This window comes from Heteronotia binoei, chromosome 5 (genome assembly GCF_032191835.1).
Source record: "Heteronotia binoei isolate CCM8104 ecotype False Entrance Well chromosome 5, APGP_CSIRO_Hbin_v1, whole genome shotgun sequence".
NCBI lineage: Eukaryota > Metazoa > Chordata > Lepidosauria > Squamata > Gekkonidae > Heteronotia > Heteronotia binoei.
This window is the reverse complement of record NC_083227.1, coordinates 17,496,498-17,521,961: the sequence shown is the minus strand read 5'-3', so window position 1 is coordinate 17,521,961 and position 25,464 is coordinate 17,496,498. Positions and strand designations below refer to the sequence as shown.

The following is a 25,464-nucleotide window of genomic DNA, read 5'->3' as shown; positions in this document are numbered from 1 at the left end:
TTCCTGTTTGGTCCTGGAATCCGTTAAGCATCTTCATCTCATCAGATGGTAATTTGCTGCTCATCCTCCATCGATATGTACTGGCTGGCAACTTCAGTTCCAATGTATCTGAAGCAGCCTGCATGCACACGAAAGCTCCTACTGTGAATAAAACATGGTTGGTCTTAAAGGTGCTGCTGAATTCGAACCTCGTCCTTTTGCTTCAGACCAACACGGCTCCCCACTGAATCTATACATTAGAGCCAACATTCCTCTTTTCTAAGATTTAAGGGCTTATCCCGATTCTCCCCCCCCCCTTTACTTGTGAGTAAACCTTCCCAGGATCCGGCTGTACGTCTTTTTCCCGCTGTTACCTGCCCGAAGCCCCTCCTGCCCTCTTTGGTGGTTCAGAAGCAAACAACACCCCCGCCCCCACAGACAGACAGGAAAAGAGCCTTTCCGCTTTGTCCCTACCCCCTAACCAGCCTCTCTAGCAAGCAACTCTTGGTTTAACTGTTTCATTGCTGCAGACGGAGGAAAAATGCTTTTCGTCCTTTCCCCGAGCCGAAGAGCAGCGCCCAGACCTGGACAGAGCGGATTCCAGCCAGGCTGCCCTCCCTGACCCCACCCCCGGGCAGTTCAGGGACCTTGGAATAACTCTTCAGGGGGCTTGTCTGACAGTACTGTTCAGCCATCTCAGAAAATGGAATGGATGAACAGAAAAAAGAAAACGCATTTTCTTTTTCCCTCTCACTTAGGGATGCTGGCCTCCAGGTGGGTCGTGCGGATTCCCTAGAATTACATCTCATCTTCAGAGCCCCCTGATGCAGAATGATAAAGCTGCAATACCGCAGTCTGAGCTCTCTGCTCAGGACCTGAGTTCGATCACGGACGGTGGAAGCTGGGTTCAGGTAGCCGGCTCAAGGTTGACTCAGCCTTCCATCCTTCTGAGGTTGGTAAAATGAGTACCCAGCTTGCTGGGGGGAAAGTGTAGATGACTGGGGAAGGTAATGGCAAACCACCCATTAAAAAGTCTGCCCTGAAAACATGATGCGAAGTCACCCCAGAGTCAGAAACGACTGTTGCTTGTACCCTTACCTTTTGCCAGATTACACAACTCATTTCCCCTTCTGGAGGAAGGATTTGGTTGTCTCCTGACAGGAGATTGGCAACCACCCGCTCTGAACCCCCTCCATCTGCAAAGGGCGAAGGTGTGAGCTTTGTGATAGAGCAAAGGCTCTTGGAGGGGGCGGGTGGGGGGACTGCATGTATTCCCATTCTTTGTTGTAGTGCTGCTTTGAAGACAAGCTAAACTAGCTGGAATTGTGAAGGCTGACCCACAAAGGGAAACATGTAGCAGCTGAAGAGTTAGAGATATATGACATATTATAGAATAGCATGGTTGACTGAGTTTTAAAGTTAACTAACATGAGGAAAATCACCCAAGGGGCATTGATATAGATAAATCATAATAATGTATATACAAATCAATAAGGTCGGGTTATTAAATTATGATTGTATCAACAGAAAAGGTATTTCAGGTTCTTGTGCAAGGGCAGCCAAACTTACTTAAGCTAAGAATCACATAGATGTTTGAGAGCTGCAAGGCATGGATGTCAGATGTAGGGAGGGGAGGGGAGGGGAAGGAAGGAAAATAGATAGGGGAAAGTGAGGAGGGGGAAAAAGCAACCTTAATTGCAGAGGTTGTGGGAAACACCTGAAGATTGTGGGAGTGGAGAGCATGGATGGAAGGGTTTGGGGGAGGTGTGGGACTTCCCTGGGGGTCTAATGCCATGGAGTCCACCCTGCCAAGTAGCCATTTCTGTTGCTGGGGGATCAGTTTGAATTCTGGGAGATCTGCAGGCTCCACTGGGAGACTGGCAACCATACCTGAGCCACCCCTTCAAGCATCACAACCCTTTCCATCCCTGCTCTGTGGCTCCCTTGCGCAAATCCCCCCTCCCTGCCCCACCCAATGGCAGGCTGTAGCTTCAGATACAACTCCCCCCCCCCAATACAAAAAACAACATCTCCCCCTCCCAACAGTTTTGCAAAAAGATATAAATTGGGACAGGGTAACAGTACACGATAGTACCGCAGAAAACACTGGAATGCATTACAGACACTCAAGAACAATTTTTTACAAATGAAAATGCAAAATACTTGCACTTTTATTAACCCATTTCAGGCCAAAATGCCTAGTGAACAGGCTGGAATGGGTATTAAACCATAGTACTGCAGAAAACACTGGGATTAGCTTGAAGCTATGACTTAAGCCCCAAGCTACAACTGGGCAGTTGGGAGGGGGATTTGGAGATGAAAGTATTTCTGGAGCATTTTCACCCTGGCTCCCTGCAGAAGACCCTGCTGCCTGCCACTCCCACCCAATCCTCTGTTGCCCTCCCCTCCTGAAATCTGTCCATCTATTCACAACACTCCTCTTAAACCATCTCTATCTTTTGATGGGGGCTTTCAGGTGCTGGGTAACCTAACATTTATGGAAGGTGGCATGGTGGACAATGACATCCAATTATTACATTCCTGGCACTTTAAGGACTCTGAAGGCTTGTAGAGGCATTTTTGCACAAGCACTTTATCGAGTTGTATTGTTGTGACTTCATTGCCACTTGAAATCCATTTCATTGTCACAACACTTGTTTAACTTATTTTTTAAAAAGTAAAGGTAGTCCCCTGTGTAAGCACCAGTCGTTTTCAACTCTGGGGTGACACTGCTTTCACGTTTTCACAGCAGACTTTTTATGGGATGGTTTGCCATTGCCTTCCCCAGTCATCTACATTTTCCACCCAGCAAGGCTGGGTACTCATTTTACCAACCTCGGAAGGATGGAAGGCTGAGTTATTAGAGGCTTCTATATTGATTCAACACAATTAATATAAGTTGAAATATAATTCAAGTACTCATCCTCTTTCCAGCTTTTTTGCGTGCTCTATAAGGAAGTCATGAGGTCCAAACCTCTGGACCCACATAGCTTCCTTTTGGAATCTTCATCCCTCAGGACTATTTGAGAGCCAGTTTGGTGTAGTGGTTAAGTGTGCAGACTCTTATCTGGGAGAACCAGGTTTGATTCCCCACTCCTCCACTTGCACCTGCTGGAATGGCCTTGGGTTAGCCATAGCTATCGCAAGAGTTGTCCTTGAAAGGGCAACTGCTGTGAAAGCCCTCTCAGCCCCACCCACCTCACAGGGTCTCTGTTGTGGGGGGAGAAGATATAGGAGATTGTAAGCCGCTCTGAGTCTCTGATTTAGAGAGAAGGGCAGGGTATAAATCTGCAGTCTTCTTCTTCTTCTACTTGCTGGAAACCTGTCAAAAGCTGGCAAGGGCTGGCTCTTGTGGGGAAGGGGGGCTCCTTGTTTTTTAACATGCTCCACACTGTGTCATACCACAGGAGGTTTCCAAAGAGTGATATGGAAGGAATCTACAAAAAGGTAATGGATTACAAAACCCCACAGATACTGGCATGGGCATCATATTCAGCTATTTCTCAGGGTCCTGAAATTTCAACCAGTTCTTCCTAGTACAGCAATATAGCTCAGACTTTTGAGCTTCTTCCCCCTTTATTAAAAAAAAATGAGGCCTTGCAGGCTTCACTAACTAGCTGGTGTGTTGCTGCTGAGAGAGGGGGATAAGGGTGGACAACACATGACCTCTCCGTCTCACTTTCTGAGGCCTTCCCTGGGGAAACAAATGGTGTATCATATCAAAGAAACAAAGCATCACTAGCCTTCTCCATATGGGCCGACCTTGGTTTGGGTGAGCCAGCAAAGGTGCCTGCCACCCTGCATGCTATGTATAGCGTTCTACCATGGTTTGTCTACTGTGGTCTTGCTGCTTCTTTAAACAAAAAAAAAGTACAGATTTTCTGGTGTGACATGGGTAGGGTCTCTGTGTTGGATGGGGTGGGGTTTAAGTAGACTTATGTCACCCTGGCCATTGGCCCTGTGTTGGGCTGCTCAGCATTATTGCACTGGTTATGCTCTCCTTGCAAAAAACCAAAACAAAACAAAACTCCCACTACCTTGCTTGGATTGTAATTTTGTTCCTGAACTCAATCCCATCAGTATTATTTATTGTTATTTATCATATGGCAGAGTTACACACAGGAAGTGTATTGTAATATAAAATATGTAACCAGGCCGACACAATGAGTTTGGGTATGCAGTTGGGCAGTCCCCCTAAATATTAACATTTAGATTTTAAAGTTTTCTTTGGGGTACAACTCTAGCTCACCTGCTTGAGGTACCCCCTGGGTTATGCTATAGAACTATAGAGCTAAAAATTCAGTTCAATAAGAAAAAAATCACCAAATTCACAATTTGCCACAATATAACACTGCCAAAGTGATATTTACATCTGATTTGTCCCTTGTAACCAATGAGTTCTGCAACTCTGAGCTAAATAGTTACATGGTTCCTCCTTATGTGAGTTCTTTCATGCTACTGAAGAGTGCCGCTCTGATTACCTCTTTGCACACCCAGAGCATTGAAAAGGTTTCTCCCCTGTGTGGGTTCTTAGATGTCTTCAAAGAGTGCTACTGTGACTGAATGTTTCCCCACACTCTGAGCATTCAAAGGATTTCTTGCCTGGGTGGGTTTTTGCAGTGTGGTTTGATATATACTGAGCCAAATAAATACACCAAAAATACCTTATTGGTATTTTTCAGATATTTATTCAGCCAAATTATATATATATATATATATATATATATATATATATATATATATATATATATATATATATATATATATATATATATATATATATATATATATATATATATATATTATATATATAATTATTTTTAAATAATCTTTATTTAAACTTATACTTCACATACACTACCAAGCCAATACACTGAAAGAATTTACAAAATAACAAGTACAAGAGTTAATAACAAAATGCAGAAAACCATATCTGATACAAATAAGGAATGACATGTATTAGAAAACTAACAAGTCACTATAGTATCCCTTATTAGGAACCACATTATGCTGAGTTATAAATTAAATAAGATATTACTGGAAACCATTGTTGTTGTTGTTCAGTCGCACAGGCAAGTCTGACTCTTTGGGACCCCATGGACCAAGTCATGGCAGGCTAATAATTTTGCAAGTTTGGCATGAGATTAGCTTGGAATTTTGCAGCGTAGAAAACATTCCCACACCTTATTTTGCCAAGATAATAAAGAAGGAAAGTTGTTATCCCCCCCCCCGCCCAAATTTTGTAGCAATAACAATCCTAGCAATGGCAAAGTTGTAATCAAAATTTTTAGACTTTTGTTTCCAAAGCCCACTGGTAGCATAGATAATAAAAGAATTTCTGGCTTGGCAGGAATCTTGACTCTTGTTATCATAAAAATATGCTGCATAATCAACTGCCAACATGAGTATATGCGAGGACAATACAACCAGCAGTGCATAGTCCCCCAGATGACCACATCCCTTCCAACATTTTGCACTCACACCAGCCTGAATACAGTGTAATCTACAAGGAGGAAGATACCCTTTTTGTAACACTTTAAACAAATGTTAAATACATTAGACTTAAGAGCATATGAGTCATAGATTGAGTGCCAAGCCCGCTCTTGGATGTTCTGCTTACAAATATCCTGCCAAAATAGTTGGATTTGTAAAGTTTTTGTGACGTAACTGAAACCAGAATTTTATAAAATGTTTGAGATAAGACCTTTAACTTCTCCCTGATATTTATGTAGGAGCTGCTCAAAAGGAGTAAGAGGAACCTTAATAATCTCATGGAAGTTGTTTGTAAAAAAAATATTTTTAACTTGCAAGTACTTACACCATGGGACCTTTACACCCAGGTTTTTCTTTATGAACCTTTATGAACTAGGTCAGCCAAATATATTAGACAATCTGATTTGGCTAGCAAAACGGCCAAGCCTGAACAAAACCCACTATTATTCAGCTCTCAATTGGTGCAGCCAGAAGGCATTTAAAGAGCCTATAATCATTCGTTTGTTCAATTTATAGTCTCTTTAAATGCCGTTAGCCCACTCAGTGAATCATGCTGCCATCACAACATGACTCAGAAAGTTAACTGAAGGCATTCATACTTGAAATGCCTTTTGCCCACAGGGTGAATCATGCTATCATGGTGGCATGACTTGGCAAGTGAACTGAAGACATTTGAAGTTGAAATGCTTCCAGTTCATGTGCTGAGTGGCACCCCCAGGGTACCATGTCTCAGAGAGTGAAATTCTCCAATATGTGGAAAAACACAATTTTGGGCCCTGCATGTATTTGTCTGGGAGTTGGCTGGAGGAGTCTGTCAAACTGGGGTCAGGCTTCGGCCTAGCCTCTTCCTCCTCCCTCCTCCCCTCCTGTCTAGAACCGGGAATTCTGGGGGGAGCCTCCTAGAGAGACAGGAAGTCCTTGAGGCCTGCTTCCCAGAACTCTGCAAGCAGGCCAGGTGCTAGGGGTGCCTGCGCCCCTAGGTCGGACTGTGATCATCCACCCCCCTCCCTGTCATTTTAGTGTGCGCAAAGCATGCGCACCCGCAACGTCACAATGACATCACTGTCACCCCCCCTAACTTTGCTGAAGACTCCTGAGCCTCGGGAGACCCTGGCAAAGTCTGGAAGGGCAGTGGGCTCTGACCCTCCTCCAATGGGGGAGGGCCCCCAGCACCGTTTGCAGGGAGAGCTCCTTGAGAGCAGCCTTCTATGCAAACGCCCCCTCCAACCTTCCTGCACCTCTTTCCTCCGCCCAAGTCTCGGGCGCGGGAAAGAGCCAGTGCGGGGCGTCCTCTTCGCTCTTGGGCTGCCTTTCCTGTAGGGGAGCCAGCCCAAGAGCAAAACGAAGCTCTCTTTTCTCCACCCGAGTCTTGGGCGGGGGAAAGAGCTGGCGCAGGGGCTTGTCCTCGCTCTCAGGCTGTCTTCCCTGCAGGAGAGGCAGCCCGGAAGTAGGCTTGCCAATCCCCAGGTCCCAGCGGGGGTTCTTCCGCTTTCCCAGGCTCCTTCCTGCCCCCAGTCAGCTGGCTGGCGGGGGGAAGCCTCGTCCCCAGAGGACCATGTGCCTTTGCACCTCCAGAGGCTTCAGTCTCCGATTGAAAGGCTTCCTCTTGGGATGGTATGTCTGTGTGTACTTTGAAGAAGTTGGCTGCAACTTGTGAGTAGAGAGACCGATCCCTCGTTTCAGAGTTGCCAGAAACGGGGTGGGGGGAGGGAAACGTCCGCTGAGCACTTCATTATTCCCTATGTGGAGATCAAGTCTTATAGGGTATAATGGGGAATTGATCTGGAGGTTTCGGGGGCTCTGGGGGAGCTGTGGTTTGAGGTAGAGGCACCAAATTTTTCATATAGTATCTAGTGCCTCTCCCCAAAGTACCCCCCAAGTTTCAAAAAGATTGGACCAGAGGGTCCAATTTTATGAGCCCCAAAAGAAGGTGCCCCTATCTTTCATTATTTCCTATGGAAGGAAGGCATTTAAAAAGGTATGCTGTCCCTTTAAATGTGATGGCCAGAACTTCCTTGGAGTTCAATTATGCTTGTCAAACCTTGTTACTGGCTCCACCCCCAAAATCTCCTGGTTCCGCCCCCAAAGTCCCCAGATATTTCTTGAATTGAACTTGGCAACCCTACCCGGAAGCGAGATCGAACTGCCTCTTTTCTCTGCCAGAGTTTCAGGAGGGGGAAAGAGGCAGAGCTGCCATGTAGGGAGGGGGTGCCTTGCGGCGTCCTATAGGCCATGCAGCGCCCAAAGCAGCCGCTTACATGGCCTACTCCCATGTGCTGGGCCTGGCTGCAAGAGAGGTAAACCAGTTCCTGGGCGGGAACTGGATTTTATATTGAAGGTTTTGGGTGGGTAAACAGATAGTTCAGAGTTGGCAGTCAGTCAGTTGAGTTCAGTCTTGGGAGTTCAGACTGACTCAGGAAGGTATGGTCAGGCTTGCAACAGTCCAAGTAAGGTGCCTGCCCTGTTAGTGAAGTTTTCTGACACAGGCTGTAAAGTGTCTAAAGGTGGAAAAATTCTCACAGAGGGAAAGTTGGTTGATGATGTATATGTGGTGGGGAGTGAAGCCGTTAAGGCAGATCAAGTGTCTATTGTATGCTCCCATGATTCATGTTTATACCTCCTCCACCGTAGACTTGGGCATTCAAGTTTTCATACTATTAGCAAGACGCTGACTTTGCTGCCAAATGTAGCTGTAAAATCTTGTAAAGCATATCTAGACTGCCAAGTGTGCAAAAAGGTCAAAAGCAAGGCATTCCCGGTAGCTAAGGAGAGCGTGAGGGTGTCTGAGCGACCGCTAGCTCTAATCCATGCTGATATTATTGGGCCATTTCCAAAGAGCCATTCATCTAACAGATATGTATTTCTGATAGTGGATGACTGTACAAGATATTGTTGGTCTTATGTACTAAAACAGAAGTCAGAAGTGTTTCAATGCTTTAAACAGTGGGCTAAAAGAGTACAGAAGCAGCTTGGAGTACAGCTGCTAGCTCTACAGACTGACAGAGGGGGTGAATTCATGTCAAATCAATTTGGTACATGGTTGAAGCATCAGGGGATTGCACATAGGGTGGCAAATCCGGCAACACCTTCAGAAAATGGGGTGGTTGAGAGGAAAGCTGACATATTGCAAACAATGATGTATGCCATGTTAGATGATGCATCGCTACCTATTGCATATTGGGCTGAGGCATTCATGGTAGCCACATTCTTGGTCAATAGATTGTGGACGAAGTCTACAGATAATATCCCCTATAAGGCTATGTTCAAGAAGGAGCCTAGTTTAGAGTTCCTCAGAGTGTTTGGAACGAAAGCCTGGGTTAATATTCCTCTGAAATTGAGAAGGAAAGGAGGTGCCAGATCCAGAAAATTGATATTTCTGGGATATCAAACCAATATGAAGCCATATAGGTTTAGTGACACTGAACAGAAGGTGACGTTCAGTAGATCTGCTAACTTCAGTGAGCATAGCAATTAGGCTAAGCTGCCTAGAACTGAAGGGAATACTCATGTATTGCTGCCACTGACCAATGATAGTCAGGAACAAGGCTCTGCACCAGTACCTGCTGTGGTGCAGCAGGAGATATCTGAGAACGAGCAAAACGACTGTCAGGAGACTCGGGTTTCATATATGAAGCATATGAACATATGAAGCTGCCTTATACCGAATCAGACCTTTGGTCCATCAAAGTCAGTATTGCCTTCTCAGACTGGCAGTGGCTCTCCAGGGTCTCAAGCTGAGGTTTTTCACACCTGTTTGCCTGGACCCTTTTTTGGAGATGCCGGGGATTGAACCTGGGACCTTCTGCTTCCCAAGCAGATTCTCTACCACTGAGCCACCGTCCCTATGGTTTCATCCCGTAGTACAAAAGGTGTTCCTCCTGTATGATATGGTTTTGATAACAGCGTAAACCATGTGTATGTGTCTAAATCTGAGAATTATCAGGAAATAATGACTCTGGCAGATGAGGAGAAAAAGGCCTGGCTGGAAGCCATGGAAAGAGAATATTTATCTCTGTACAAGAATGTTTTCTCCCACAGGGAGGCTGAAAGGGAATAATTTACTGCCAGCTGGGCAGATCGCCCAGAGGCTGTCTACTTCAGCGTTTGTAGTGTACCTGGGAAGAGCACTCATTATGTAGAAGGCTGTAAAGCAAACTTTAGTAGCTTGCGGCACACGTGAAGCAGAATTCAGTGCATTGAATGAATGTGTATTGAATCTGGAGTGGCTTGTACAATTAATGAAAGATCTAAATGTAACATGTGACCAAGCAATCACTGTATTTAATGATAGTTCTGCTGCAAAGCAGTTAGCTGAAAATTTATGTGCCAGATGAAGGAGTAAACATATCCTAATCAGATATTACAATGTGAAAGAGTGGGTTACTCGGGGAATTGTGATATTGGAAAAATGTGCCACGGAGGACAACATTGCTGATCTGTTTACTAAATGTCTGTACAATGAAAGACATGCAAAACTGGCTGAATTATTAGGCATGCATTCACTAGCAGTCTAAGGAGGTGTGTTAGTATTATGTAGCCTGCTGTGAAGCATGCTAGATCAAGAACTGTCAAAGTGACAGCTAATCACATGACAAGAGTCACAGGACTACTCAACCTGGCTGATGCAAGAATTGGCAATATCTGGATCTGTCCAGAGGAATCACCATGAGTCAGCAGTTTACCTGATTGGTGGGCAGTACTATATAAGCAGCAGAGTACCAGAGTGGTTTTTCTCTCTATGTATATGGATTACTAGCAAAGCACTTTGCTACTCTGAACTGTATATGTATATAACTTCACTGTAAATATCTGTATAATACACGGTTTGTTATACTACCAAACTGGTGTGTTGGCTCTTCATATCGATGTTCCTATTGCTAAGGCAAGTTACTGCTTTGGTCTACCTGCAGTCAGCGCACGCTCCTGCCGTCATGCCCTGCATGTCATCTAGTTAGGGCAAGTATTTTAACAGGGAGAGAAGGAGCGTTTTTCCCTACTATGATTTGTTTCTTCTGTTCACTCTTTAAAAAATGCGTGTAAATAGTTGTAAACTTTAAATAAATATTTTGCCTGTTTAAAGTGGAGTTCTTCTGTACCACATAGTCCCCCCAACTGCTTGAAACACTAGGAGTGGGTTGGGAAATCCCTAGGGTGGAGAGATGTGGCACTGTGGCTGGTTGCCAACTCTCCAGGGGAGCCCCAAAGATCCCTGGGAAGCCCTGAGGCAGGTTTCTAGTGAATTCAGAGGGAGGTTAGGAGGCTGTCCCACCTAACCAGAGCCCAGAGAGGGACAGTGGTGGCAGCGAATACCCTGAGGCAGCAAAGTGGAGCGGCCCTTTCAGGTCAGTATAACGGGAAGGGCTGGGGCTAGCTAGCAGACGCAGGACCGGTCTGCCACATACTCTACAGGGACAGTTCTCGTAGGTTATAATAGAGCTGAATACACTTGGGTTTCCCAAAATTTTCCTGAATCTCATTACAACACTGATATTGGGATTCAGCAGTATTCTATTTTTCTGGTCCAACTGATCCATATCCAAAATAAATATTTTTTTTGCAAACCTCTTCTGGGTTATTTAATGCTGTTGAAGAGTGCTGTTCCACCTGATTTCCTTTGCACATTCACCTGTGGTTTTTCAAAAATGTTTTCAAAGAGTGCCACTATAACTGAATCTCTTCCCACACTCTTCTCCCTTTTATGGGTTCTTAGAAGTGCTGAAGACTGCTTCTGTGATTGAATCCCACATTTTGAGCATTGAAAAGTTTGTCTGTAATCTGCCCTAAATCCACTTGTGGGGAGGGCAGAACATAAATTTGAAAAATAAAATGAAAATACATAAAAGTTTCTCCCCATATGGTTTCTTAGGTGCTGTTGAAGAGTGCCACTGTGACTGAACATCTTCCTACACTCTGATTATTCAAAAGCTTTCACCACTTATGGGTTTGTTGATGCTGTTAAAGAGTACCACTCCGACTGAGTGTGTTCCCACACTCTGAACATTAAAAGGGTTTCTCCACTGTGTGGGTACGCTGATGCTTTTGAAGAGTACCACTCCAGCTGAATCTCTTCCCACAAGCTGAGCATTCAAAAGGCTTCTCCGCTGTGTGGGTTCTTGTCGGAGCGGGAGTAGCAGAGTGAGGGAGATGACTTGCCCGACACAGGGCTTCAGGAAAGAAAATCAGGCAGACACGTGCAACTAGTGCCAAAAGGTGTATTAACATATATACACGACAAGTGCTCTCTTGTGCAGTCTATACAATATCACCTCCACGGACAAAGTGCTTCGCCTAACCACCATCTCACAGGGAGAGACCTGTGTGATGCACACACAGATCATATATAGTCCAAGCAGCCAATCCTGGCCGTGCTGACTCAGCAGATTGCATCACTTGGCTTCTGCCGGCTCAAGCCGGTCTGCTGATCAGGTTACTGTGACCTAGCCTGGCAGCTAGATCACCAGCTGTCATACTGTAGCTGTCAGACTGGGTTTATGTAGATTCTTGCTCCAACACACCTCCTAATCTATTTAAACCCAGTGCACCAAAACACTTTACACAGTTTACATACATGTCCACCAGCAACATTACAGTTCATATTTACGTAGCTCGGAACCCTTTCCGGAATTCGTTCAGGAACTCATCATGATTGTAAAACACATCATCGTGTTCCTGTTCAGCCAGCTCTTTCAGACGCTTGGCTTCAGCCTCCTTCTCCCTTGCCTCGCACTCTGCCACCCAGGCTTTCCATTTCTTAGCCTTTTCTTTTAACATTTCCTCAAATCCGGGTGGGTCTGGATTGACAGTCAGAGTGACATAGGGACACTTGTACCTAGCGGGACGTTGGCCTTTGGTGGACCTGGCAGACACCCGTGGCCCTGTGCTTGGACCAGCTTTGTCTTCTTCGGGTTGCTCTGTTCCCACCTCCTGGGCTGGTTGCTCTGCCCCTGTAATTGGGTGTTGAACCTCCTGACTCTCACACTTTACCTCCAGTTCCTGCATTTGAGGCTCTGCCTCCTGACTCTGCTCGTCAGGCTCTGTGCCAGCATTCGGCTCACCTTCTCCAGCCCCACTGGGTGCCACCTCCTGGGCTGGAGTTCTGGGCTGCGCTCCAACATCGTTATCGCTACTTGGCAGCAGGACAAATTGTTTCTGCAAGGAGTGCAACCTTGGCCAGCTGCTTTCTTCATTGAACTGGGCACTCTTACTAAGTGTTATCTTGCTTTTGCTATTGCAGAAACGATAACACCTGGCCCTTGGCTTGTAGCCCAGAAAAATTAGGCTCTCTGCCCGGACATCCCCCTCCCCGCTACTCGTGGAGTGGATGCCAACCCGAGCCCGTGACCCAAAGACTTTTAAAGAACTCAAATCTGGGGTCTTGTTCAACAGTAACCTGTAAGGCACATTTTTCACAGTATTACACCAAACCCTATTTTGCAAAAAAACAGCTGCATGTATGGTTTCTGCCCAATAGGTCATTGGCAGTTGTGCATCCTCTAACATGCAATACATCACATTCTGCAATACAGCCCCATGCCCATTTTCTCGGGGCGTTGCCGGGTTCGTCAGACGGTGGGCAATGCCCTTGTTCTCCAGCCAACGTTTCATCTGGTTAGATAAGAATTCCCCCCCTCTGTCGGTTTGTACAGCTAGGAGATTAACCCCTAATTGTCTCTCCACTGCTTTGACCCACTTGGTGAATGTCTTATACACCTCAGACTTATGCACCATGGTGAAAACCCACGCGTACCTCGTGTGGTCGTCGGTGGCCACCAAGCAGTATCTCCTCCCCGACAGACTCTTTGGCAATGGGCCAATAACGTCTAAATGGACTAGTTCCAGGGCTCGTGTGCTTTCCCTTGAGCTTTCTTTAGCAACAGCACACGCCTTGCTTTTGGTCTTCTTGCAGACCTGGCAATCCAAGTAACATTTGCAAGGATTTACTTTCAAACTAGGCACAAGCTCCAGGGTTTTCTTTAACGCCCTAAATCCGCAGTGCCCAAGTCTCCTATGGAGCAAATGTATACAATTATTGTGCACAGGCTCATTCGACACCTGAGCCACCTGGGCACAATCACTCTGGACCACATACAGTTTACCTTCCCTCTTTCCTGTCACAAGCAACTTTCCCCCACCTCCCAGGATTTTGCAGCAGGTTTTCTCAAATCTCACCTGGTATCCCTGGTCAAACAGTGTGCTAACACTCAACAGGTTAGACTGCAGTGAGGGTACATACAACACATTTTGCAACATACATTTCAGTGCAGGAAATTCCACATTGCCTGAGCAAACAGAATTGGCAGTGGTCCCATCAGCCAATCTCACATACTTATGCTCAGGACTGTCAATGTTTTTCAACAACTCCTTCTCGCAGCAGAGATGGCTCGTTGCCCCGGAGTCTAAAATCCAAGCAGACCCTGTGCTCTCTACTGCAGACGTGACCAGCCGGGTTGCTTCCTCACACGGGCTGGCGGTCCTCCGCTCTCGCCGCACACGCCCCCGCCTCTTCTCCCTCTCAGGGCAAGCTCGGAGCAGGTGCTGCGACGACCCGCATCCATAGCAGCGACGGACTGCAAACGCAGTCGGCTCCACTTCCTCCACCTTCGGACGCCTGCCAGCAGCAGAAGCTGGCTCATTCTTGGCTGTCTTCCCGGACACACCGATAACAGCACGCTGCCCGGCCGACACCCCCGGACAGCTCACGGCCGCAATTCTCTCTTGGAAGTCAAGCAGGTGGGCAGAGACGTATTCCATGGTCAGGGTCGCTACGTCCACCGTCTCCAGAGAAGTTATCAGGGGAGTGTACTCAGGTGGCAACGACGACAGCAAAATGTACACTCTGTCGTCTGGAGCTACAGTCTTGCCTCTTGCCTCCAGCTCAACGAAACAGTCCGTTAGCCGTTTGATGTGATCTTTCACACACCCTCCAGCCGGCATAACGGTGCGGAACATCCTCCTTGTCAAGGCCATGAGGGAACCAGCAGTGGTGCTAACATGCACCGCACTCAACGCGTCCCAGGCAGCCTTGGGAGTGTCCTTCCCTCGCACATAAACCAGCTGGTCATCTCCTATAGATAGCACTATGTTGGCCAGTGCCTTATCCGATAACACAGTCTCGGCAGGAGATAAGTCGGCAGGGGGGTTACTCACGAACAGCCATTGCCCTTCACGCTTGAGGTAGTGTTGCATTCTCAGGCTCCACACCGCGTAGTTGGCTGAGGTGAGCTTCTCAACGGCTACTCCAAGCTGTTGCTGAGCCATCGTGCCGACTCCTCCTCACAGCTGGCTGCCGACGTCCCTCTGGCTCTCAAACAGAGAACGGTGGTGCTTCTGTGTCCTTCACCGGCGTTCCTCGCCTCCGGCTCTTTCCAAACTCACAGTCAGCTCAACTCTCAACTCTCTCCTCCGCGCAGCGGAACCGCCCTGGGCCCATAACCCTGTCGGAGCGGGAGTAGCAGAGTGAGGGAGATGACTTGCCCGACACAGGGCTTCAGGAAAGAAAATCAGGCAGACACGTGCAACTAGTGCCAAAAGGTGTATTAACATATATACACGACAAGTGCTCTCTTGTGCAGTCTATACAATATCACCTCCACGGACAAAGTGCTTCGCCTAACCACCATCTCACAGGGAGAGACCTGTGTGATGCACACACAGATCATATATAGTCCAAGCAGCCAATCCTGGCCGTGCTGACTCAGCAGATTGCATCACTTGGCTTCTGCCGGCTCAAGCCGGTCTGCTGATCAGGTTACTGTGACCTAGCCTGGCAGCTAGATCACCAGCTGTCATACTGTAGCTGTCAGACTGGGTTTATGTAGATTCTTGCTCCAACAGTTCTTTGGTGCTCTTGAAGAGTACCACTCCGACTGAACGTTTTCCCACACTCTGAGCATGCAAAGGGTTTCTCCCCTGTATGGGTCTGTTGATGCTGTTGAAGAGTGCCTTTCCGACGGAATCTCCTCCCACACTCTGAGCATTCAAACGGCTTCTCCTCTGTATGGGTTTGTTGATGCTGTTGAAGAGTGCTACTCCGACTGAATCTCTTCCCACACTCTAAGCATTCAAAGGGCTTCTCCCCTGTGTGGGTTCCCTGATGATGTTGAAGAGTGCTACTATGACTGAATCTCTTTCCACACTCTGAGCATTCAAAGGGCTTCTCTGTTGTGTGGGTACGTTGATGCTGTTGAAGAGAGGCAGTCCAACTAAACCTCTTCCCACAAACTGAGCATTCGAAGGGCTTCTCCCCTGTGTGGGTTCTTAGATGATGTTGAAGAGTGCCACTCCAACTGAATCTCTTCCCACACTCTGAGCATTTAAAGGGCTTCTCCCTTGTATGGGTTCTTAAATGCTGTTGTAAATGGCTACTCTGACTGAATGTCCTCCCACATACTGAACATTCAAAAGGCTTCTCCCCTGTGTGGGTTTTTTGATGCTCTTCAAAATAGCCGCTCTCACTGAACCTCTTCCCACATTCTGGGCATTTAAAGGACTTCTCCCCTGTATGGGTTCTTAGATGCTGTCGTAAATGGCTACTCTGACTGAACGTTCTCCCACACTCTGAGCATTCAAAGGGCTTCTCCCCTGTGTGGGTTCTTAAATGTCTTCGAAGAATGCTACTAGAACTGAATCTTTTCTGACACTCTGAGCATTCAAAGGGCTTCTCTCCTGTGTGGGTTCGTTGATGCTGTTGAAGAGGGCCACTCCAACAGAATCTCTTCCCACAAATTGAGCACTCAAAGGGCTTCTCCCCTGTGTGGGTTCTTAGATGATGTCGAAGAGTGCCACTCCAACTGAATCTCTTCCCACACTCTGAGCATTCAAAGGGCTTCTCTCCTGTGTGGATTCGTTGATGCTCTTGAAGAGTGTCACTTCTACGGAATCTCTTCCCGCACTCTGAACATTCAAAGGGCTTCTCTCCTGTGTGGATTCTTAAATGATTTTGAAGACCATAACTGTGACTGAATTTCTTCCCACACTCTGAGCATTCAAAGCGCTTCTCCCCTGTGTGAGTTACTCGATGCTTTTGAAGAGTGCCACTCCAACTGAATCTCTTCCCACACTCTGAGCATTCAAAAGGCTTCTCCCCTGTGTGGGTTCGTTGATGCTCTTTAAGATGGCCACGCCAACTGAATTTCTTTCCACACTCTGAGCATTTGAACTCTTTCTCTCTGTGGATCTTTTGGTGAGCAATGAGATGTGATCTTTTTCTGAAGTATTTTCCACACTGAAAGCACTTATGTGCCTTCATTATACTTGGCTTTGGGAAGTGTACATTATGCTTTCTTCCAGCAGAGAACACCATTCCACTCTCTGAGCAGATAAACTGCTTCTCTTCTGAGTGAATGCTGTGGTTCTGAACAAGGTCTGATGTCTTGGAGAAGCTCTTGCTGCAGCCTAAGTACCTATAAGGTTTCTCTCCTGTATGTGATCTTTGATGTTTATGGAGCTCTGCTCTGTGAATCGTGGTCTTTCCAGTCTCCAAGCATTGATGAGTGTTTGTTCCACTGTACCTTTGTAAATGGACATTACATTGGGTTTGGTCTGAGATGTTCCTTCCACACTCCAAGCTCTTCTCTTTTTCCTCTACCATGAGAATGATGTCTTGGAAATCCTCCCTTAGATAAGGAATGGGTTTGCCCCTCTTCTTAACCACATGGCTGCCTTTCTGCCTCTTAGGTCTTTCTTGATTCCTGATGTTTCCCCTCATATCTTCATTCTGGTTTTCATCTGCTGATAGAAAATGCAGATCCTCATCCTCCTTGTTCTGCCAATCATCCCCTGCTAGAATAAACACAGAGATCCTGTTAGAACCCAAACAAAGGAAGTCTAATCTGCGCCTGAAGTTCAATCCACACTCCAAATATTTCAGTGTCTTCTTCCTGCTGTACATTTAAGCGTACAATAATATATGCTTTCAAAGTACATTAAGCCTCCTGCATCAGAGATGCTTGTTTGGGATTCTGCATTTTCTAATAGAAGTTTCTAATAGAAGTTTGAACTGAGCAAAACTTACATTCTGAGTTTAGAAGTTTTCTCTCTCTTTGCAGAGAGCAGGCAAGAGACAATGGGATAGTCAAGTTCTCCCTGAAATCAGGTAACAGAGATCTGGAGGAATAAATGCTAGAAGGGCTTCAGGAAAAAACTCCTGGAGACTTCAGGAAAAGCATCTTTGATCTATCCTCACCTAATCAGTGGGAGGGGAAAGAGAGATGATAAGACTTTGGGAGAAAGGGGCTCTTTTGTGCTCATTCCATCGAGGGAGAGAGAGCTCTTGACTAAGGTCTGGAGGAAGCAGCCATTGCCAGGTGCTGGACTACACTTGGGGAAGAGGCATGTAATTAGTGGAGTTCCTGTGAAAATCTGTAACTTTCTAAGCTAATGAGCCAGCCATGTTTAACAACTGATAGGGCATGTATAGAAGGAGATACAGAGGAATAACTTTTTATCCATTTCCTTTGAATCCCTTGCTCAATCTGGTGCTGTGTTGAGAGTATGCTTATAAACATTGTCTTGTTAGTAAATACTTTTGATCCTGGTAGTGGTTCTTTGTACCATGTAGATCTCTGCCATCTTGCATGTTACATTTGAAAAGAAGCCTCAAGGATGCACAAGGCAGCCAGCTATCCCCATGGTGACCAGGTGCTGGGTAGCAGGAGATGCCGAGGGAAGGCCTCAGATCTTGAAAGGGAAGCTGGGAATTTTCCTGACTGATGTTCCCCTACTAAGCAGAATACGACTGCTCATCCTGAGCAGAATATAACTGCTGTAATCTTAAAATGAGCAATGGGCAGTGCAAGACCCTGTGTGGCTCCATATTGCTGCCAAGCAGGGCTTATTGTGTTAATGAGCGGCTGCTCATGATTTTATCGTTGTATATTACCCTGACCCTGGCACTGGCCAGGATAGGGCAATTCATCAAATATAATAAAAAATAATAATAATTCTCTGACTGAATGTCTTTGCAAAGGCCACACTTTCATTTCTCTTTTCCCCTGGAGCAGATTTCCCCCTTCTTTTAATTGCTCTTTCTTCTTGGATTGGGATTTTACAGAAACCCCCTCCTTGGCAAGGAATGGGCTTACCCCTCCTCTTACCTGTGTGGCTTTCCTCCTGGCTCTGTGGTCCGTCTCCATCTCCCAAGTTTCCTTCAGCATCTTCATTCTTGGCATTTTCCAAGGAAAATCCCTGGAATTCCCTAGTTGCCTCCTCTACATCTGCTGCTGGAATACAAAAAGAGTTTCCATCAGCATCCAAGGGAGAAGCCAAGCCATCAGTCAGGGACCATATTTCGTATTTGTAGGTTCAGTAGAGTTGAGGTGCCATAATTCATAATTCACTGATCAGCATTTTAAAATTATGTATGAGCATCCATACCTTTAAAACAATGATTAGGATCAGATTAACAGCTGAATACCATTAGCAACCCTAGGTTTTTTATTCCTGAGCTCACCATTGGCAAAATGAACGCAACCAAATGCTGACGGATTGTAATTGGCAGTGGCGTTCTAGGAAAATGAATTAAAACGAAATAGAAACGTGGGAAGCCAGGGTGAGTAGAGTTTGTAATGTACATTAGTTAACTGCTGTTGGTTTTCCCAGTCTGTGTATGATATCATGTATTTTTATAAATATTGTAGAAATGAATTATGGCACCTCAACTCTCCTGACCCTATGAAAACAAAAGATGGTCCCTTGAAGAAGGATACTTCATATCCAAAATGAAATTGGACCGGTTCTTTTATCATTTGTTGGACTACAGTTGAAATTAGGGTGGCCATAATGTCTGAAGGCCAGCCAGGGACACTTTTGGGGGGGGGGAGGTAGGGGTGTGCGCGCGCGACGCGCCGCCGGAAACAGGAAGTGACGTCACTTCCGGTGACGTCACTTCCGGTGACATCATGCCACCTGCCGGAAGCAGGAAGTGACATCACTTCCTGTGACATCATTTCCCCCCCCCGCCCGCGCCACCTGCCGGAAGCAGGAAGTGACATCACTTCCTGTGACATCATTTCCCCCGCGCCACCTGTTGGATCAGGCCAGTGGCCCATCCAGTCCAACACTCTGTGTCACATAAGAACATAAGAGAAGCCCTGTTGGATCAGGCCAGTGGCCCATTCAGTCCAACATTCTGTGTCACATAAGAACATAAGGAGGGAGGGAAGGAGGGAGGGAAGGAGGGAGGGAGGGAGGGAGGAAGGAAGGAAGGAAGGAAGGGAGGGAGGGAGGAAGGAGGGAGGGAGGGAGGGAAGGAAGGAAGGAAGGGAAGAAAGGGAGGAAGGAGGGAAGGAGGGAAGGAAGGAAGGAAGGAAGGAAGGAAGGAAGGAAGGAAGGAAGGAAGGAAGGGAGGGAGAGAGGGAGGGAAGGAAGGAAGGAAGGAAGGAAGGAAGGAAGGAAGGAAGGAAGGAAGGAAGGAAGGAAGGAAGGAAGGAAGGAAGGAAGGGAGGGAAGGAAGAAAGGAAGGGAGGAGGGAGGGAGGGAGGGAAGGGAAAGATAACCTTTCCCCATGCAACATCCAGCCTTCCTTTCAAAGACAAGCGGAAAGGCATGCTGGGAAAGACAGTCCTTTGCTCCAGAAGCACCAAAGCCAAAGTCAAGCCCTGTCGAGAGGCGCAAAGACTACAACTCCCAGAAGGCACCGCCCGTCCCCTGCGCCAAACAGCATGGGATCTTGTTGCACCAATGACTCCACGGCTCAGCTCGACCAATCGCAGAGCGCAGGGGAGAATGTCAACAAACAAGGAGGCCTGCAGGCGGGACAACAAGCCCCAGATAAGGAGCAGCAACAGGAGAAACGCAGGGCTGCAAATCTCAAAGGAAAAGATGGAGTCCAAGGTGGAAAACTCACACTTTCTGCGATCACACACACTAAATTCTGCACTTTCAATGCACTTTTCAACAGGATTTTGCCAGTGGGGACAGTGAAATCCAGTTGGAAAGTGCATTATTTTAGTGTGTGCAATCGCAGCCACTCCGATCCAATTCAACAGAATTCCAGATAGGTGGATTTCTCGCAGGCATACAAAACAGGAACACCATCCAGTCCAACACTGTGTCACACAGTGGCGAAAAAACCAGGTGTCATCAGGAGGTCCACCAGGGGGGCCAGGACTACTAGAAGCCCTCCCACTGTTGCCCCCTCAAGCACCAAGAATACAGAGCATCACTGCCCCAGACAGAGAGTTCCAACAATACCCTGTGGCTAATAGCCACTGATAGACCTCTGCTCCAGATGTTGATCCAATCCCCTCTTGAAGCTGTCTATGCTTGCAGCCGTCACCACCTCCTGTGGCAGTGAATTCCACATGTTAATCACCCTTTGGGGTGAAGGCAATGTTCCCTCACGCGGAAGCCCATCGATGAGAAAAGGCCTACACAGGAGTAAGCCTTGCACGGGATTGCACATGATCCCCCCCCCCCCCCAAATAAAACTCGTCCTGATCTTAGCGCGGCTAGACTTGAGAGTCCCAACTTGCCTAAAAGGAGGGAAGGAAGGGAACCACATCCCAGGGCTCCTTCGACAGCAGCAGCTGCAGGTTGCAAACAGGGAAAACGGGGGAGGGGGGGAGAGGGAAAGTTAATGGAGCGGCCCCACCGAGCAGGGTGCAAGGCCGCCCCTCCAAAGGTGCAAAGTCTTACCCCCCCCCCCCCCCAAAAAAGCCTACAAACGTTTGCCAGCATTCAGAGAAAAGAGCTCCAGAGAGGGGCGCACACACACCCGTTGCACCACACCCCATCTCCTCCTCCCTGACTTACTTGCAAGTAAACTTTCCGGATCCAGCTGCTGCAAGGCTTTTCCCTCCTCCGCTTGCTCTATGCAGCCCCCCCCCCCCAGTCCTCCTTTGCTGCAAAAGCAAACTCCTCCTCCTCCCCCCTCCTCCGGAAAAGCCCCTTCTTCTCCTTCGCCCTCCTTTTCCTTCGGCCTCTCTAGCAAGCGGCTCTGTGGGCTTAACCCTTTCAGTGCTGCAGAGGAGCAACGGGTCCTGGAGGAGCTTCAGCTGGGCTACCGTCAGCCCACATCTCAATGGGCTGCTCAATGGGGCTGCTCGGAAGTAACTGTGCTGCAGCAGGGGGTTGCAATCCCGCGCCGTCCAGCCAGCTCAGAAAAAGGAAGCTCCAGCTGAGTCCCCCCCCATCTCCTCCTTATGCTTCTCCTCCTTATTGCACACACACCTGTTGCACACCCATTGCACCCACACCCATCTCCTCCTCCCTGACTTACTTGCAAGTAAACTTTCCCGGGATCCGGCTGCTGCAAGGCTTTTCCCTCCTCCGCTTGCTCTATGCATCCCCCCCCCCCAGTCCTCCTTTGCTGCAAAGCAAACTCCTCCCCCTCCCCCCGGAAAAGCCTCTGCTGCTCACCAAACCCCACTCCCCCACCCCATTTCCATTCAAACACATTAATTACTTACTCGGCCATGCAAGTTTGCGCTCAGGCGGCTGCTGGTGCCGCCGCCGGGGCTTTCACTCTCTCTCTCGCTGCTGCCTCCGCCCGCGCCGTCGCCTCCTTGCTGCTGCCCATGGAGCACTAGAGCGCACCATGGCCGCGCCTCCCGCCTTCTCCCGGCCGCCGGCGCCTTTGCCCCGCCGGCGCTGCTCCTGCTGCTGGCCTGTGCCCTGCGCGCTAAGGTAAGGAGGCAGGCGGTGGGGTGGGAAGGGAGGCCGTTAGGCTGCTTCCCTCGGAGAGGCGCTTTTAAAAGAGGAGGGGGAAAGCGGCTTCTCGTGAGAGTCGGCTCCCGCGCATGCGCGAGCGGCGGACTAGGCGAGAGCGGCGGATTTTGGCGAACCCGGGATTTTAATTGGTCCCGCGTTTGCCAAGCCGTGACGCGGGAATTTGAGGGCAGCGGCGGGACATTCCCGGGTGACGGGACGATCTGGCCACCCTATGTTACCTGGTTTTTGGACAGTAGTTGTGTCATGCATAGGATGGTCTTTTTTCTGCACCACTGAATTGTTATTTGCTATTCAGAAATTGCATTTTGTGGATTACCTAGAGAATTATTTTCTACATGGTTTGTTGTTTTTCAATACTTTGAGTCCTGCATCATCGCAATGACAGCAATCGGCAACCTATGAAAAATCCTTACCTAGAGAGGCCACATGCCCATAGTTCTCCACCATGACTTCCCTATAGAGAGTTTTTTGGCCTGGATCCAGCAGGGCCCACTCAGCCTTGGTGAAATACACGGTCACCTCCTCAAAGGGAGACTGAAAGAAAAAACAGATTCCCATCAGGCAGAGATGACACTCTTGACAGACAGGGGCATTCTGGGAGGGAGCAGGATGCAGAGCTTGCTATGTGTGAAGAAAGTGACATTCAGAGCCTCTCTTGCTCAGACAGCTGCAGCCAAAAGCATCTGTCCCTAAGAAAGAAGCAGGGCCCAACTGTCCCCCATTCACCCCCCCCTTACCTGGACCAGAGGGGAGCAGACATTTGTGCTCCACTGCAAAGATGACAACTGACAACATCTCTTCACAGCCTGCAATGGAGACAAAATTGGAAGGATAAATTCTAGCCTCAGCTGTGTGTTTTGTTAAATTTGTTATGATTCTTTAACAAACTAATGGAGATGTGAAAGTGAAACACCAGGTACCCAGGAGACAGGGGGGTGGGGCTAGAAATTCCACTGACACGTTTCAAACGTTCTAGATTTTATGTTGTAAGCCGCCCTGAGCCCGCCTCGGTGGAGAGCGCGGGATATAAATCGAATAAATAAATAAATAAATAAAACTTCTGTGAGACTTGAAATGTGCCCTGTGAAGTCTGAAGTGCAAAAGGTTACGTCATCCTGCTGGATCAGACCAAACCGCCAGGCACACCAATCTCCTGCCGGCTGGGCCCTCCCACACGCCCTTGAGTCTTCCTGACTCTTCACAGCAACCCTGGATCTTTGGTGGTCTTTCATCCAAGTACTAACCAGGGCTGAAGCAGAAAAAGATGGGTCGGAACGACACTCTGTCAGCACATCCAGGTGTGATTTTACTGGATCAGCTGACATTCTGTACTACCGATGGGGTTCCACAGCATCTGCTGATGCTTTGACTTCACATCAAGAGGACATATGAACATATGAAGCTGCCTTATACTGAATCAGACCTTTGGTCCATCAAAGTCAGTATTGTCTTCTCAGACTGGCAGCGGCTCTCCAGGGTCTCAAGCTGAGGTTTTTCACACCTATTTGTCTGGACCCTTTTTTGGAGATGCCAGGGATTGAACCTGGGACCTTCTGCTTCCCAACAGATGCTCTACCACTGAGCCACCGTCCCTCCCCGACATCATGTCCACCCCATACTCAAACCTTAAGCAAGGACCAGGAATCCCAATTATAGGCCTTTAGAAACAGGTGATCAGAGGTATACTGCTCCACAACATGGGTGGGTGTGTCCCCCATAAAAAGTGCCATGAAGTCACAACTGACTTATGGGAACCCCACAGTTATTCAAGGCAAGAGACATTCAGGAGTGGTATGCTATTGCCATCTTCTACATAGCGACCCTGGACATCTTTGGTGGTCTCTCATCCCAGTATGAACCATGGCCCCCGCTTAGCTTCTGAGACCTGATGCAATCGGCCTAGCCAGGGCCATCCAACTCAGGGCAATATGGAGGTTCCATTTATTCACCATGACTAACAGGTGTACTCACATTCGTTTTCCTCTCCTTTTCTGAGCCCCTCTAACAGAAGGAAAGTGAGATGCAAATATGTAAATCAGAATGTAATGGCCTTCCAGGAATGTGTCTACTCCCCCATCAAGTGAGTGGTCATTACTAGATCTCGGGGCACAAAGTCCAAGAAATTGATTCTGCATAGTGAGCAGAAGTATTTCCTTTTTCTCCTGTTCCAAGCTTTCCACCCAACAACTTGACTGGGTGCCCCAATCCCATCTGGACAAAAGGCACCTTTACCACTTGACAGGGCACCTTGGGCATGCTTCTGGGCCTGAGCTCTCTGACTTTCCTCAGAGAGAGCTCCTTCTGCCTCAGAGAACTTTGCTTCAGTCTTTAGAGCTGGTCCCCACATCTGAAACAACAGGAAAGAAAGAAATAGAAGAGGCTGAGGAGATGAATCCTGCCCCACTCCGAGACTCCTCATCCCTACTTTGACCAGCAGAGCTGGTTCAACCACAGAGCCAAGAATCAGGGTTGGGTTTTCCTCCCAACCTAGTGAATTCTCTCAAGGTAGAAATATCTGGCTGGGAAGCTTTAGGATAAGGTCCTTGCTGGAACTGAGCAAAGGAAACCCCCTCACCTGCTCTGTCTGCCTCTTCTCCTCGGCTTGATTCAAGAGGAAACCTTCAGCCAGGGCCACCGCCTGCGAACTGGTCTCTGGCTCACATCCTCTCACCCAGCACTGCATTTCCTGGGGAAGGATGGCCAGGAACTGCTCCAGGATCACCAGGTCCAGGATCTGCTTCTTGGTGCGCCTCTCGGGGTCCAGCCAGTGTCTGCAAAGTCCATGGAGCTGGCTGCAAACCTCTCGGGGTCCATCAGCCTCATGGTAGCAGAACTGCCGGAAGCATCGGTTGCGTCCATCTGCAGTCATTGTGTCCTGTGACAGGGTTTCTGGCACAGCTCTTTCCCAGGATTCAACACCCCTCCCAGCCTGGGTGGGATGGGGACTTTCCCTTGATCTCTTGCCTATTCCAGCTCCTTCTGGGTCCTCCTCTTCCATCTCCTTCCCCTTCTCTTGGGTCGCTTCCAAATATGTAAAGATACTTTTACTCACATGGCTATGAAGAGGAAAAGGAAAAGAAATCAGAAAGGCAGAAATAAACCATAAGAGAACAGAGTTACATCACCGACCCTGGTCAAGAGACACCAAAGCATTGGCCTAGTGGATCAGAAGGAGTGTCATTGTTGCAGTTTGTGGGTCAATCTGCTGTAATATGTATCAAGCTTTATTATATATTCTTGCTTAGTGCTTCAGAAAAATAAACCAGCTTTATATATATATAAGCTCATGATGCAATAGCAAAAAATAGCTTTATATATATA

General features: G+C 47.7%; 1 protein-coding gene across 1 annotated transcript; it reads right to left on the bottom strand.

Annotated features, from left to right (window-relative positions):
• Window positions 1–6,678: 6,678 nt before the first annotated feature.
• Window positions 6,679–23,468, bottom strand: LOC132571773 (zinc finger protein 665-like). Its single transcript, XM_060238565.1, has 9 exons — window positions 23,388–23,468; window positions 22,881–22,949; window positions 22,557–22,677; window positions 21,882–22,159; window positions 18,923–18,977; window positions 18,567–18,692; window positions 16,726–17,253; window positions 15,305–16,617; window positions 6,679–6,897 (listed from the first exon to the last, which is right to left on the bottom strand). The coding sequence occupies exons 1-9, from the start codon at window positions 23,466–23,468 to the stop codon at window positions 6,679–6,681; spliced, it is 2,790 nt and encodes a 929-aa protein (XP_060094548.1).
• Window positions 23,469–25,464: the final 1,996 nt, after the last annotated feature.

Excerpts from the sequence above, each read along its gene's own strand:
- LOC132571773 (XM_060238565.1), bottom strand. The coding sequence starts at position 23,468 with ATGTCAGCTGATCCAGTAAAATCACACCTGGATGTGCTGACAGAGTGT. Across the intron at positions 22,160-22,556 it reads TGGGCATGTGGCCTCTCTAG|CGCCTCTCCGAGGGAAGCAG; the intron begins GTAAGGATTTTT and ends CTCTTTTAAAAG. Across the intron at positions 6,898-15,304 it reads TTCAAGAGCACCAAAGAACT|GGAAGACAGCCTGAGAGCGA; the intron begins GTTGGAGCAAGA and ends CCTCTCCTGCAG.